Source organism: Pongo abelii, chromosome 2, assembly GCF_028885655.2.
Source record: "Pongo abelii isolate AG06213 chromosome 2, NHGRI_mPonAbe1-v2.0_pri, whole genome shotgun sequence".
NCBI lineage: Eukaryota > Metazoa > Chordata > Mammalia > Primates > Hominidae > Pongo > Pongo abelii.
Window position 1 is genome coordinate 190,917,976 of NC_085928.1, and position 16,311 is coordinate 190,934,286.

Here is a 16,311-nt window from a genome sequence, read left to right on the forward strand (position 1 = left end):
TTTTGCAAACCACTCAGTCCCATCATAATTTTTTTATTTTTCACAAAAATGAGGACTGGAGAGACCGAAATTATGTTCCCAAACTTATCATACATTTGTCACTAAATTCTAAACTCACTAGCTGTTTTTAAGTTTTCGCCTACATGTTAGACTAGCCCTGCTTGTTCCTGTGAACCAACCAGCAATCTCTAGCTGCAACTCAGAAAAGACAAGAGGGATGGTAATGTAGAAATCCAGATCAATATTCTGGTTCTGGGCAATTATCCTACAAATCCTGGCAGGTGATGGGGATAAACAGGATGTCCATCACTTGGAGGTTTCCTTTTTGGGAAAGTAAAACCAAGGGAGCTAACGAAAGCCAGGAACCATGCAGCCAAATCCTAACAAGCATAACTATAGCTACCAGTTATCTGGGTGTGTCACAAGACATCCTTTTCTCTCCCTTGTTGGAGGAGGACTCAATTCCACAGTTTCACCTTAGCATTTGGCTTATGATAAGGAGTCTATGCACCGCCCCCTCGTGACACATTTTTGTCTCAGACTCAACTTCAAGCTTCAAGTCAAAGCCCTGGGAAAGAAAACTGGATCTAAGGGATCCAGAGGCAGATGACAACAGAGGTTAAAAGGCACAGCGCAGGTGAGCGTGGCTGATTCCTGCCGATTAAGCCAAGTCCAAGCTTCCTATTTCATGGATAAAGGCCATGTTAGTATCCATGATGTAAATTAGGTCTAGGCAACTCCAGGGCTACTGACAGCAGGGGAGATAGGGTATATGTGGATAAGAGCAGATGATTCTCGCCCCCTAGACACCACCTGCTTCATAGGTGGAAGTCGCTTTGACATCCATGGCGGCAACTGCCAAGGTCACAGGGACTCGGGGATGCAAGGATGGAAGATGGAAATAGGATGCTCTTCCCTCTCTCCCTCACATACCCTGGGTATCTGCTAGGAAGAGAAGGGAACCAGGAAAACCTGCTTCCCTCTTTCTAGATGGGTAGCCATTCATCTTCAGTCTGTACCCCATTCAAATGCATACTGAACCTCTGGGACTCCTTTAAAAATGCCTTCTTTTTCCTTTCTCCTCCTCTGTTCTCTCTTCACTAATAGGTAATTGTGTTTTCGTACTACACTCCCCTGAGATGCATCCTCCAACCTGAAAGAGTTAATTTGCCAAGCTTTAAACTGGTTGTCTTAGGATTGGACTTAGGGGAAGGGAACCCAGAAGCCCAACATGCTGGCAAAAGGGTAAATTTTTTTTTCCAGTTGGGCTTTTGGCCTCCCTCTCCCTGTGCAAACTGGTAAAAGGCGTAAGGACTTTTGAGCTGTCCTTACCCCTACCCTTGTTTCGTTTTGATACATGTTTTCTAATAACCTGTTTTGTCTGTTCTTGCCTTCAGGCCATCAAACTCCAAACAGTCATGCAACTGGAGCTTCTGACAATGGCCCCTTCTGCCGGGAACCCTTAAATAGGCCTCTGAGGGAGCTCTGACTGCTATTTCCCCCAAAACAGCACCCCCTGTCAGCAGGAAGCAGTTAAGATTGCTCTTTTTCCTTATCCTTAATCTAAGAGCAGTTAGATGTACCTTTTTTTTTTTTTTTTTTGAGATGGAGTTTCACTCTTGTTGCCCAGACTGGAGTGCAATGGCATGATCTTAGCTCACTGCAACCTCCACTTCCCGGGTTCAAGTGATTCTCCTGCCTCAGCCACCTGAGTAGCTGGGATTACAGGCATGTGCCACCATGCCCAGCTAATTTTGTATTTTTAGTAGAGATAGGCTTTCTCCATGTTGGTCAGCCTGGTCTTGAACTCCCGACCTCAGGTGATCTGTCCGCCTCAGCCTCCCAAAGTGCTGGGATTACAGGCTTGAGTCACCGCACCCGGCCAGATGTACTTCTTTAGAGGAGGAAATGAGACAGCCAGGTGGGAGGGGGTCCTCAGAGAAACTCCAGCCAGTCTGCCCACTGACATGGAGCCTTAGGAAGTTCACTTTGCAGCAGGGAGGAGACTGGCCCCTCCTCTTCTTGTGTGGAAACTGGGATTTGAATAGCATGTGGGAAGTGCTCTGACGGGGACTCTGACCTAGCGAAAGTCCCTGTTTCCCCCTTTTCTTCCTTTTCATCCAATAAAACCCTGCTTTACTCACCCTTCAAACCATCTGTGAGCCTAAATTTTTGCAGCTTGGGACAGACAAGGACCCCATCTTTAGCTGAACTAAGGAAAAGTCCTACAACACCAGCACTTTGGGAGGCCAAGGCGGGCGAATCACCTGAGCTCAGGAGTTCAAGACTACCCTGGAAAACATGGCAAAACCCTGTCTCCACTAAAAATACAAAAATCAGCCAGGCGTGGTGGAGCGGGCTTGTAATCCCGACTCTCAGGAGGCTCGGGCAGGAGAATCACTTGAACCTGGGAGGCGGAGGTTGCAGTGACTGCACTCTAGCCCAGGCAACTTAGCGAGACTCTGTCTCAAAAACAAACAACAAACCCAGTTTATCAGATTTAGCCAGTGGGAACGTCTCCAAACTGGCTGGTGGGTTCTTATAACATGATCCATCAGTATTTGAGCTATACGTACATTGTGGCACAGCAGCATGTACTAGGTTCATCTCATACTCTCCTTCCCCTGACATGGAATCAGCCATTTCTCCTGGAAGCCTTGGTTCCTATTATTGGGGAACTGCATTTAGAAACTAAAGTCTGAATGATGGGTATACGTCTGCTTCTTTAAAAATATAAAATGTTTTATCAAAGACATTTTTAATGAACTAAAAAGGTAAGACTTTAGAATTTCTAATGAACTAAAAAGATACGACTTTGGAATTTTATTCGTAGGCATAAAATATGAGCTAGGATGCCAGGGACTTCAAAAAGTCCTTTTTTTGATTTTGGTGGTCTTGAAAGCATTGGAAACTAGGAGTTATTTTATTGTAAACATAGACTTGACCTTAGACTTTTATGAATATCATAACTTATTACTGTAGTGAAGACTTTGAAAAACATACACAAAGCCAGGTGCGGTGGCACACGCCTGTAATCCCAGCACTTTGGGAGGCCAAGGCAGGCAGATCATGGGGTCAGGAGTTCAAGACCAGCCTAGCCAACATGGTGAAACCCCGTCTCTACTAAAAATACAAAAAATTAGCTGGGTGTGGTGGCAGGTGCCTGTAATTCTAGCTACTTGGGAGACTGAGGCAGGAGAATCGCTTGAACCCGGGAGGTTGCAGTGAGCCAAGACTGCGCCACTGCACTCCAGCCTGGGCAACAGAGAGAGACTCCATCACAAAAAAACAAAAAAAGAAAAACATATGCAATTAATCATTTTTAATCATCTTTATCCTTCTATAACTGTTCATTTTATTTTCTCTTTCCATAATTGTGCATTTTATTATTTTTAATCTTCCATAACTGTTACCTTAAGTGCATTTATTTATTTTTAAGTTTTTTTTTCTTTAAATCAATGTTACTGTGCTCTTATTTAAAAGGAGGGGACCACCATTAGCTTCAAATAGCACTAGGCCAATGTTTCTCAAACATTTAAGTAAGCCTTTATTAGTGGAAAGTTCTCTGGTCTGTTCATTAGTATTTTATTTCAACTTTTAAAATGTTGATAATATCCACTGAATTGATTTCATGATCCAGTAATGAATCGGGATTAGCCATCTCTACTAAAAATACAAAAAAATTAGCTGGGCGTGGTGGCATGCGCCTGTAGTCCCAGCTATTCAGGAGGCTGAGGCAGGAGAATGGCATGAGCCCAGGAGACGGAGCTTGCAGTGAGCCGAGATCGCACCACTGCACTCCAGCCTGGGCGACAGAATGAGACTCGTCTGAAAAACAAAAACAAAAACAAAAACACTAAGTAAGGCTGTGCGAGGTGGCTCACGCCTGTAATCCCAGCACTTTGGGAGGCCAAGGTGGGTGGATCATCTGAGGTCAGGAGTTCAAGACCAGCCTGGATAACATGGTGAAACCCCATTTCTACTAAAAATACAAAAAATTAGCCAGGCGTGGTGGCACACACTTGTAATCCCAGCTACTCGGGAGGCTGAGGCAGGAGAATCGCTTGAACCCGGGAGGCAGAGATTGCAGTGAGCCGAGATCATGCCATTGCACTCCAGCTTGGGCAACAAGAGTGAAACTCTGTCTCAAAAAAAAAAAAAATCACTAAGTATTTATAATGAGTTCAAATAAATGAGTCCTGTACTTAAAATACTGAATCTAGCAGTAATAGACTTCTAGAGTTTAATAATAATAATTTAAGTGCTTATTACATGCCAGACACTGTGTAGTCAGCACATTTACATATATTTCTTCACTTGATCTTATTAGCCCATTGAGGTAAACATTATTCTACATTTTAAAAAGAGAGAAGTAAAGCTCAGAGATGTTAACTAACTCACTAAAGACCATATAGCAAATATAGGACTCTAATTCTAAAGTTCGTGCCCTTAACTGCAACATCACAGTATCTCAGCACTATTAGCAATTTAATTAAGGTGGAATGAGCATAAGAGTTACATTATAAGAGTTGCCTAAAAAGCACAGTAAAGGAAAGCAGCTTAAGAGTTGAAAAATGGCATGATAGCATAGGCCTGAAATATGATCCTAAAGTTAAGAACCATGTCTTGTCTATTGACTTTCAGAACATTCTATTTTTATCGGTCACTACTGGTGCTACCAGACCTCAGACCCTCAGTCTTGCATTAATGCATCTCAGTCCTGGATTGTCTACAGAGCAGAAAGGATACTCTTTCTTCTGAAGAAAATTGTATTTCTTCTTTTTAGCTTTGATCTTTGTCAAAAATTCTACCTATTTAAAGAATCAGGCTGCTTTGGGCACACTGCCTGTGGGGTAGCCCTGCTCCAAAAGGAGCAGTTAAAAAGAAGGAAAGGGGCTAGGTACAGTGGCTCATGCCTGTAATGCCAGCACTTTGGGAGGCCGAGGTGGGTGAATCACCTGAAGTCAGGAGTTCGAGACCAGCCTGACCAATGTGGTGAAACCCCGTCTCTACTAAAAGTACAAAATTAGCTGGAAGTGGTGGTGGGTACCTGTAATCCCAGGAGGCTGGGGCAGGACAGCCTGTAATCCCAGCTACTCAGGAGGCTGAGGCAGGAGAATCGCTTGAACCTGGGAGGCGGAGGTTATAGTGAGCCGAGATTGCGCCACTGTACTCCAGCCTGGGCGACAAGAGCGAGAGTCCATCTCAAAAAAAAGAAAAAAAGGGCCAGGCGCAGTGGCTTAAGCCTGTAATCCCAGCACTTTGGGAGGCCAAGGCGGGCAGATCACTGGAGGTCAGGAGTTCAAGACCAGCCTGGCCAACATGGTGAACCCCCATCTCTACTAAAAATACAAAATTTAGCTAGGCATGGTGGCAGGCACATGTAATCCCAGCTACTTGGGAGGCTGAGGCAGGAGAATCACTTGAACCCAAGAGGTGGAGGTTGTAGTGAGCAGTCTGGGTGACAGAGTGAGACTCCGTCAAGAAAGAAAGAAAAAAAGAGAGAGAGAGAAAGGAAGGAAGGAAGGAAAGGAGGGAGGGAGGGACAGAGGGAGGGAGAATCAATTAGTTCTCAAAAAATTTTAGAAAAACTTCAATGTCTCACTACTCTCCATAATTATTTTCCTTTTCCCAGAGACAACTGCGTTTAACTTTTTAGCTTATTATTTGGTGTCTTCCATATCTCTAAAAAATATGTGGTCATTTATTTATTGCCCATATATTATGGGCATTGTGGAAGATGAGACCTCAGCTCTCTTCCCTTTATTTCCCACATTACACATGCACAAGTACCACTGCTCTTTCTTCAACTTACACATGTTGGAATTCAGTTGGATCAATTTTATATGTATTTTCATAATATTTATATATTCAGAGCTGAGCCATGAGATAAATGAGGACTAGTTTTCTGGAATGACTTTATTTCTTCCTAACGTTGTTATCTTTTTAAGACTTGCTTAATGTTCTAACTACCTTTTCATAATTCAGTCCCAACAGTCCATTAGCCATCTAAATAACCGCTCAAGAAGTTCATTCACAGGAAGCATTCTATCAGATTAATCCTGAAAAAGTCTCTCTCAAAGATGTTTTTACTTCCTAAAAACTGGGCTGGAGGCTGGGTGTGGTGGTTCATGCCTGTAATCTCAGCACTTTGGAAGGCCGAGGCAGGCGGGCAGATCACCTGAGGTCAGGAGCTGAGGCAGGAGAATCCCTTGAATCCAGGAGGCAGAGGTTGAAGTGAGCCAAGATTGCTCCACTGGACTCCAGTCTAGGTTATTTTTAAAACAAAAAACAAAAGAACAACAACAACAAAAAAACTGGGCTGGTTACACTCTTTTGTGTTGACGTTGTTACACTCTTTTAAAAGAATACATTTTTTTTAGTTTTTCGGATAGCCATTTCTGGGTGCAAGGGCTGGTTAAACTATTTTTTCTTTCCTTTTTTTTTTTTTTTTTTTACTGTTGGACACCATTGACTAGATGGTTACACTCCTAATACAACTGTCATAGTGACATCTTCCTTCACCAGCATCTGGGGATTCACTTTTCACCTCTCCTCTGTGTTAGAATCCTTTGTTGACCACTCAACTTTCTTTTTTTCCTTTGGAATAACCATAATCTTCAGCTGCTTCCTCAAAAAAAAAGGTGAGTAAGTAAATTATTTACATTTTTTAATGTCTTATTTTCTTTTCTTTTTTTTTTTTTTTTTGAGACAGAGTCTTCTGTGTTGATCAGACTGGAGTGCAGTTGTGTAATCTTGGCTCACTGCAACCTCCACCTCCTGGGTTCAAGTGATTCTCGTGCCTCAGCCTCCTGAGTAGCTGGAATTACAGGCATGTGCCACCATGCCCAGCTAATTTTTTTTTTTTTTTTGAGACGGAGTCTCACTCTGACGCCCAGGCTGGAGTGCAGTGGCACAGTCTCGGCTCACTGCACCCTCCATCTCCCAGGTTCAAGCGATTCTCCTGCCTCAGGCTCCCAAGTAGCTGGGATTACAGGCGCGTGCCACTGTGTCCGGCTGATTTTTGTATTTTTAGTAGAGACAGGGTTTCACCATGTTGGCCAGGCTGGTCTCAGACTCCTGACCTCGTGATCCACCCGCCTTGGCTTCCCAAAGCGCTGTGATTACAGGAGTGAGCCACCGCACCCGACCTTTTTTTAGTTTGAGACAGTCTCGCTCTTTCGCCAGGCTGGAGTGCAGTGGCATGATCTCGGCTCACTGCAACCTCCACCTCCTGGGTTGAAGCGATTCTCCTGCCCCAGACTCCTGAGTAGTGGGGGCTACAGGCACACAACACCACGCCCAGATAATTTTTGTATTTTTACGAAAGATGGGGTTTCACCATGTTGGCCAGGATGGTCTCCATCTCTTGACCTCGTGATCTGCCTGCTTCAGCCTCCAGAAGTGCTGAGATTACAGGCATGAGCTGCCGCGCCCAGCCTTATTTTAATAGAGAAGGGTTTTTGCCATGTTGGCCAGGCTGGTCTCGAATTCCTGAGCTCTAGTGATCTGCCTGCCTTGGCCTCCCAAAGTGCTGGGATTACAGGTGTGAGCCACAGCGCCCAGCCTTAAAGTATTTTCATTTTACTGTTACAGCTGATGATAGTTTGGCTGGCTATAAAATTCTAATTTTAAAATAATATTCCTTCAGATTTTTGGAAGGCATTTCTCAAGTATCTTATTTCCATTGTTGCTATTTAAAAGTCTAAAGTGATTTCAATCCTCCATCTTTTGTATGGGACCATTCTTTTATTTCTAGACGCTTGTAATATCTTATTTTCTTCTCAGGCATCCTTGAATTTCTTGATGTGCTTTGGTGTGGGTGTGTTTATGTGTGGGGCACTAGATGGGGGTCTTTCAATGTGGCACTACGTGTCCTTCTTCTCTGGGAAATTTCCTGAATTATTTCATGTACAATTTTTCCTCCTTTTTCTCCATTCTCTCTTTTTAGAATGCTTACTATTTGGAAATTGTATCACTTAGACTAATATTCTTATTTTCTTATATTTTCTAGTGTCCATATCTTAATCTCATTGCTCTATTTTCTAGAACATTTTCTCAACTTTATCTTTCAACTCCTTTATTGAGTTTTTTGCTTTTGCTGACATACTGTTAATTTCCAGAAGCTCTTTTTAACTTTCTAAAATAAATAAATATATAATGTATGCACAATAGCATATGTATGTCATAGATTTTATATATATATATAAGTATATACATATGTATAATTCTACACACACACACACACACACACACACACACCCCACCATCACCACCACCACACCTGGCTAATTAAAATTTTTTTTTTGTAGAGATGAGGGGGTCTCACTCTGTTGCCCAAGCTGGTCTCAAACTCCTGGCCTCAACTCAAGTGATCCTCACAAAGAGCTGGGATTACAGGGGTAAGCCACCAGGCCAAGCCTGAAATTTTTTTTTCTTGAGACAGAGTTTTGCTGTCATTGCCCAGGCTGGAGTGTAATGGTGTGATCTTGGCTCACTGCCACCTCCGTGTCACGGGTTCAAGTGATTCTCATGCCTCAGCCTCTTGAGTAGCTGGGATTATGGTATGTGCCACCACGCCCGGCTAATTTTTGTATTATTAGTAGAGACGGGGTTTCTCCATGTTGGTCAGGCTGGTCTCGAACTCCCGAGCTCAGATGAGCCACCTGCCTTGGCCTCCCAAAATGCTGGGATTACAGGTGTGAGCCACCGCACCCGGCCAATATTTTTAATATTTGTAAAATCAGGCACAATTAGTTCTAGAAACTGTTGGTTGAGAAATTAAAAGTTATTTTATATTTCCTAATTTTTTGTTTCTTGAGGAAGGAAAACTATAGTCTCAATTTAGAAAAGTTAAAATTGGCCAGGCACGGTGGCTCACACCTGTAATCCCAGCACTTTGGGAGGCCAAAGCAGGCAGATCATGAGGTCAGGAGATCCAGACTATCCTGGTCAACATGGTTAAACCTCGTCTCTACTAAAAGTACAAAAATTAGCTGGGTGTGGTGGCTCACACCTGTTATCCCAGCTACTCAGGAGGCTGAGGCAGGAGAATGGTTTGAACCTGTGATTCAGAGATTGCAGTGAGCCCAGATTGTGCTACTGCATTCCAGCCTGGCAACAGAGTGAGACTCCGTCTCAAAAAAAAATAATAATAATAAAATAAAAGTTAAAATTAATTTCAAGGCCAGGCACAGTGGCTCACGCGTAATCCCAGCACTTTGAGAGGCCGGGGTGGGCAGATCACCTGAGGTCAGGAGTTCGAGACCAGCCTGACCAACATGGAGAACTCCTGTTTCTACTAAAAATACGAAATTAGCTGGGCGTGGTGGTACATGCCTGTAATCCCAGCTACTCGGGAGGCTGAGGCAGGATAATCGCTTAAACCCGGGAGGCAGAGTTTGCGGTGAGCCGAGATTGTGCCACTGCACTCCAGCCTGGGCAACAAGAGCAAAACTCTGTCTCAAATTAAAAAAAAAAATTAATTTCAAGTGAAATACTTTAAGGAGATTTAAAATGATAGCACATTTCAATATCACATTAAGACAATTCAAGCTAAAAATAGTGCCACAATATTGATCAAAACCTTAATCTTAATGAGTGTTCCAGTAGCTGTTTATACAAGGTTTCAGTCTGCATTTACTTTTATTTTAAAAAAGTATTTTCCTTTTTGGAGTGCAGTGGCGCAATCTTGGCTCACTGCAGCCTCCGGGTTCAAGCGATTCTCCTGCCTCAGCCTCCTGAGTAGCTGGGATTACAGGTGCCCACCACCATGTCTGGCTAATTGTTTTGTATTTTTAGTAGAGAAGGGGTTTCACCATGTTGGCCAGGCTGGTCTTGAACTCCTGAGGCTCAAGTGATCTGCTCACCTAGGCCTCCCAAACTGCTAGGAATACAGCATGTAACCCAGGAGGCGGAGGCTGCAGTGAGCCAAGATTGGGCCACTGTACTCCAGCCTGAGCAACAAAGTGAGACTCCGTCTCAAAAAAAAAAAAAAAAAGAAAAGAAAAAAGAAATAGTACTGCTTTTCAATACAGAAAACTTGGAAAATATAGAAACTCACAAAGAAGGCAGGACATGGTAGCTCATGCCTCTAATCCCAGGACTTTAGGAGGCCCAGGCAGGAGGATTGTTGAGCCCAGGAGTCCAAGATCGGTCTGGTTAACACAGTGAGACCCCAATCCCTATTTAAACACACACACACACACACACACAGTGAGACCCCAATCCCTATTTAAACACACACAGAGAGAGAGAGAGAGAGAGAGAGAGAAATACACATTCATAATGCCACTACCCTAAGAGAACCACTGTTAGCATTTTGGTAAAGTATTTGTAATACATTTTCATGCAATATACATATATGTATCCTGTACAAAATTGGTTGCATATATAAGCTGCTTTTTACAGTTATAGACATCTTCTTATATCAGTAAATAGTCTTCTATAATTTCATTGCTAGTGGCTGTAGAATATTCCATGGTATAGTATTTAAAAAATGAAAATATCTTTTTTTTTTTTTGAGACAGTGTATTGCTCTGTTGCCCTGGCTGGAATGCAGTGGTGCAAACACAGCTCACTGCAGCCTCGACCTCCAGGCTCAAGCAATCCTCCTGCCTCAGCCTCCTGAGTAGCCTGGACTACAGATGCACACCACCACACCCTGCTAACTTTTGTCTCTTTTGTAGAGACGAGCTCTCATTATGTTGCCCAGCCTGGCTTTAAACTCCTGGCCTCAAGTGATCCCTCTGCCTTGGCCTCCCAAAGTGCTGGCATTAAAGGTATGAGCCACTGTGCCCAGCCAAAAAGATCTTTTTTTTTTTTTTTTTTTTTTGATGATCAGGTAACATGCTCGTTGCGAAAAATTCAGATGGGGCAAAAAACATAGACATTATATAGTTTATGTAAATCATTAGCCCATCTTCTGGAAATATCCTCTAATAATATATGGAAATATTAACTTTCAGACTTTATATATGTATATACACACTGCGTATATATTTTAATATGATTACGTATGGTGTTTTGTGACATTCTTCTTTAAAGTGAACATCTTTTTATGATGATGAAAATAGATCTACATCAAAATTTTAAAGTTTGTGTAATGTCCCATTTTGAATATTACATGGAGGCTGCAAACAGTTATTAATGTGGCATTGGAAATGGAAAGTAAGAGGGCTCAAATCGTAGTTCTGACGCTTAGAGCTTGTCTGATCTTACATATGTTACTGGTTGCTATAGAGCTCAGTTGCTTAACTGAAATCGTGAAATCTACCTAGAAGAACTAGTAAAGAGTTGGCTGGGTTCCAAATTCAAATGTTTTCGCTATGCAAGGCCTGAAGAGGGACAATACTTATTCTTTAGAGTTCAGGCAGTATGAGATGCTTTAGCCTGTGCCCAAGTGGAACTTTTGCATCCATACTCAAAATCACTCACATTAAGAACAAACAAAAAATACACTGAAAGCCAAAACAGAGAGAGAGAGAAGAGAGAAGAGAAGAGAAAAGGAGGAGAGGGGAGGGGAGGGGAGGACAGGAAAGGAGAGGGGAACCCATAAAGAAAAGCAAACTTGGACCCTCATACATTGCTGGTGGGAATGCAAATAATGCAGCCACTTTAGAAAAGTCTGGCAATTCCTCAAAAGGTTTAAACATGGAGTTATCACGAGTCAGCAATTCCATTTCTAGCTATATACCCAACAGAAACAAAAACATACATCTGTCTATACCAAAACATATACAGAAATTTTCATAGCAGCATTATTCCTAACAGCCAAAAAGTAGAAACAACACAAACGTCTATCAATTGATGAATTAATAAATAAAATGATGTGGTATAGCCATACAACAGTATATTTGACAAAAAGGAATGAGTAGTAATACATTCTACAACATGGATGAAACTATAAAACATTATACTAAATGAAAGAAGCCAATCATAGGCCAGGTGCAGTGGCTTACGTTTGTAATCCTAGCACTCTGGGAGGCTGAGGCGGAGGCAGTGGGTAACTTGAGCTTAGGAGTTCGAGACCAGCCTGGGCAACGTGGTGAAACCCCATCTCTACAAAAAATACAAAGATTAGGCAGGCGTGGTGGGTGGTGTCTGTACTCCCAGCTACTTGGGGGGCGGGGGGTTGAGGCGGGAGAATTGCTTTAGCCCAGGAGGTGGAGGTTGCGGTGAGCGGAGATCAAGCCACTGCACTCCAGCCTGGGCAACAGAGTGAGACTCTGTCTCAAAAAAAAAAAAAAAAAAAAAAGGAAAAAGAAAAAAGAAAGCCAGTCATAAAGCAACACATATTCTGTGATTTCATTTATATTAAATATCTAGACTAGGCAAATCTATACAGGTAGAAAACAGGTTAGTGATTTCCTAGGGCCTGGGGAGTTGGGGTTAAATCTAGAGTGAACGCTAACAGGTATGGGGTTATTTTTGCAGTGATGAAAATGTTCTAAAATTGACTGTGGTGATGGTTGCACAAATCTGTGAATGTACTAAAAACTACTGAATTGTACATTATAAATGGGAGAATTATATCTAAAGAAGACTTTTTAAGAAAACAGGACATTATAATTCTGAAGGATCATAATGAGATACAATATAAAGTGTTAGCATAAGGTACCCTTAATAAATGGTGGCTATTACTCATTGATGGGCATTTAGTTGTTTACATTTTTCTCATTATGATCAACACTTTAAAAAGAACATCCCAGCCCAGTGTGGGATGGCCAAGAGTTCAAGGTTACAGTGAGCTATGATTGTGCCACTGCACTTCAGCCTTGGCGATAGAGATCCTGTCTTAAAAAAAAAAAAATAGGCCGGGAGTGAATAAATAGGCTGGGCACGGTGGCTCATGCCTGTAATCCCGAGGCAGGCAGATCATGAGGTCAGGAGTTCCAGACCAGCCTGGCCAACATGGTGAAACCCCGTCTCTACTAAAAACACAAAAAAATTAGCTGGGTGTGGTGGTGCGCGCCTGTAATCCCAACTACTCCGGAGGCCGAGGCAAGAGAATCACTTGAACCAGCAGGCGGAGGTTGCAGTGAGCTGAGATCACACCACTGCACTCCAGCCTGGGCGATAGAGCGAGACTGTCTAAAAAAAAAAAAAATAAAATAAAATAAATATTGTAGTCCTAGCTACTCGGGAGGCTGAGGTGGGAGAATCACCTGAGCCTGGGAAGTCCAGGCTGCAACGTAATCACGCCACTGCACTCCATCTTGGGTAACAGAGTGAGACTCTGTCTCTAAATAAATAAATAGAATATCCTGTACATAACAACAGTGAGCACTTCCACAGCCCTCATTTTCTCCCAGAATCTTCAGAGATGCAGACGTGCTCATAAAATGTTATGTACATTTTATTTTTTTAGAATCTGAAAAACTGGGTCAGTGGGCATTTCATGGGAAGTATAGAATGTTAGCAAAGTATCCTTTCTTAAGTTTTTCTGCGAAAATGGTAATAATGTAAGTATAACAAGAAGCACTTATAGTATTATTTTCCAAAGCCCTTGCTTAGGGAAGGAGCTTCAGTATTAAGTTGTTAAAATCCATACCCAAAGTATTTGTTATGCTTATAAAACTGGTGATGGTTCTGCTTCGATCCTATTTGTGGAAATTTGCATGCATTTAGCAGAGGAGAACGTGGTCTCCTGCTCTATTAAGTTTGTCTGACTACTTTTAATAAGGCGAATTCACCTAAACTCTGTTCTAGGGTGTGAACACAATTAACTTGCCCTGAAAATACTCAGTTTGACTTTTAAATAGCTAAAGTGGTAACAGGTGGGGAGAGGGCTAGGCCAAATTGTTTGAGGGGGTGTGGAACTGTGGAATTTGAGTCAAGAGAAGGCCCAACTTTTTTAAAAAAAGAGCGGGGCGAAATAACTTGGGACACAATAGTATGTCTATTTTGTAGGCATCCCTCTTCCCCAGGGCAACTGGAGCCCAAAAAGTGGGTGAAAAAGCCATTCCAGGGCAGCCAGCACTTCCAGAAGTTTAAGGTCAGGATGCCGGAGCGCAGGGGAATGCCGATGCGCGGGGCAGGCTGTGCCTGGGCAGTTCATTCTGTGGCAGCTGGAGGCACTACTCGGCCGCCGCGGTGCGAACAGCGGGCACTGTGGGGCGGGGACCTAGCGGCGGGTCAACAAAGGTCGGGCGATTGTGTCGGGAGGCAAATCCGACGTAGACGGCGGCAGGCGGAGCCCAAGGCCAGTGATGCAGGCTGCGCAGGGATCCCACCTGAAGAGTCGGGGCGGCACGTTGAGACCCCAGGGGTGAGGGGCGGGGGATCCCAATCCCAGCCCTGTTTTCCCCTCCCCTTTCCCCGCCTCCTTCTCGCCCTTGGTTGGAAAGTTTCTAGAATCTCTTCCCAGCGGCCTTTGCGGTTCCAACATGGCGGAGCTGACGGTGGAGGTTCGCGGCTCCAACGGGGCTTTCTACAAGGTACTGACCGTTTTGTCACTTTGTCGAGTGTTCTAGGGGCTGGAGCGCGTTTGAGGGAGGGTTGGTGGTCCCAGAGAGTGAGGTTTGGGGTCGGAAAGGCAGCCAGGCCAAAGCTCGAGGCCGCTGGAGTCCTTGCTTCTCCCCCCTCCACCCGCGGTTTAACGGTCTCGGGGGCCGGGGCTCCGTTATGTTTTGAAACAACACGTCGGACACCTCTTGCATTTTCCTAGTTATGAACTCTCTTGGTTGCTAGTATGGTTCTGGCGGGCCGGTGGGAAGCAGCTGAGTGGCTGCTGGGCGGCGGGAGCTCCTTCGGAGCAGGCCCGAGCTCTGGGAGGTGGGGGAGTCGTGAAAGGAGGCGGTGGGATTGTGTGGTCACACCCGCTCCCCCGCCCCTCGAACTGGGCCGGGCGGGAGCTCCTCAGCCCGCTCCTCCGACCCCTCCCCACCCCCTGGGGCGGGTGTATCGCGGAATCTTTGGAATTCACCCTTGTATTTGAGTTTTGGGCCAACAAATCTTTAGTGTCTGAGGAGAATGGGGGTACCGGATTGAGGGTTAGGATCGAATACAGAAAGCAGAAAACCTTGAATTGTGGCGGGTTGGAATATTTTTGCGGCCTGGGAAATTGGGCGGCGCCTTAGCCCCTCTATTACGGAAGAAAAGGAGAGTTGTGAGCTTTAAAGTAAGATTTAAAATGCGAAATGGATCAGGGAGATAGGTGGAGAGGTGACTAATTTCTTTATATCACTGCTGCTGTTTTTGGAGGGAGGTTTTGTTTTGTTTTTGTTTTTTCTCCCACGAGGTTTTTTGTTTGCTTGGGAGGAAGGACATGCATTACTATGGAATCAGGGCTGAAAAACGTAAGAGGAATAGAGTAGAGGAATTTGGTGGGGCATTCAGCGTTCACATATCTGAAAATGAAATCCTAATAGTTTGTTTTTTGCCGCTATAGCGTTCTTTTCTCCTTATTTTCCCGAAATATGCCAGGCTGTTAGAAGATCAATACAGAATCTCCCCAGCTGTTGTCTGTCAGTCAGCCTCACTAAGCCAGCATCTCAAATGTTTGAGAGTCTTGGCTATTTTTATGAAGGACCTTCTTCTAATACATGAGTATTGTGCATATGCAAAATGAATTCTCACAGGTTTTCATTTCAGCGTACCTTTTATCCCATGTGTTTTTATTTTATTTGGCCACGATTTTCTGTTTTCAGCATTTTGACTTTCTTTTCTTAGTTTACTGATTAGCTCTGTGGATTTGGTTTAACTGTCACGTGGTACTAGCATAATGGGGAATCACAGCGTATAAAGGATCCTCCTAAGCTTTTTGCAAGTTTAAATCTCCTTAGGTGGTAAACTTAAAGTAGGAACAGTGCCTGTTGGAAATGAGACTTTATGTTAATGCGTGAGTAGTTAACATTAACGTTCTCGGTTTAAGACTTGATGTCAGACCAATGACCTAGGTGAAATTTGAGTACATAGTTAATTGACTTTTGTTGTTATTGAAACCTGGTGGTTGCTTTCCCTGGACTACTGCAGATACAGTTCGCTGGGTAAGACGGCGCAAAGAATAGACTTATCCATGTTTTTCCTATCAAGTGTAGATAAGTCGTTTTGTATCACCCCCCCCCCCCACCCCTTTCCCGAAAAGTTTTAAATTCTCACTATTTGGCTCTATAGTTCTTGTTTAAGGGAGGTATGCATTTTTTCTTGCATATTGGAAAAAAGAAAGTGATTATTTTGCTTTAATTCATGGTTCTGCATCATGCATGTGGTAGACAACTATTTTTAGCAAAGTATATTTGTCAGTAGCCTGCTATGCAAGATATTTTTTCCTTTTTTTAATAAGGTGAAGGTAATTTTAGTAGAGATTGT

At 43.4% G+C, this 16,311-nt stretch overlaps 1 protein-coding gene and 1 long non-coding RNA gene across 8 annotated transcripts in view; one reads left to right on the forward strand and one right to left on the reverse strand.

Moving 5' to 3' along the window:
- The window catches only part of LOC129058742 (uncharacterized), a 40,191-nt gene extending 25,375 nt beyond the window's left edge, over positions 1 to 14,816 (reverse strand). The window contains exons 1-3 of one of the 2 annotated variants that reach the window (XR_008524076.2): positions 14,447 to 14,816; positions 11,961 to 12,060; positions 3,568 to 3,828 (exon numbers count right to left, since the gene is read on the reverse strand). This is a non-coding gene — a long non-coding RNA (uncharacterized LOC129058742). Of the gene's footprint in view, positions 1 to 3,567; positions 3,829 to 11,960; positions 12,061 to 14,446 lie in introns of those variants that run through there. The other variant, XR_008524077.2, reaches the window with a different exon arrangement.
- FXR1 (FMR1 autosomal homolog 1) overlaps positions 14,020 to 16,311 on the forward strand; it is a 64,769-nt gene continuing 62,477 nt past the window's right edge. For 3 of the 6 annotated variants that reach the window (XM_009239574.4, XM_009239569.4, XM_009239573.4), the window contains exon 1: positions 14,050 to 14,438. In XM_009239574.4, the coding sequence (XP_009237849.2) occupies positions 14,388 to 14,438 (51 nt within the window). In that variant the 5' untranslated portion in view covers positions 14,050 to 14,387. 6 annotated transcript variants of the gene reach the window in all.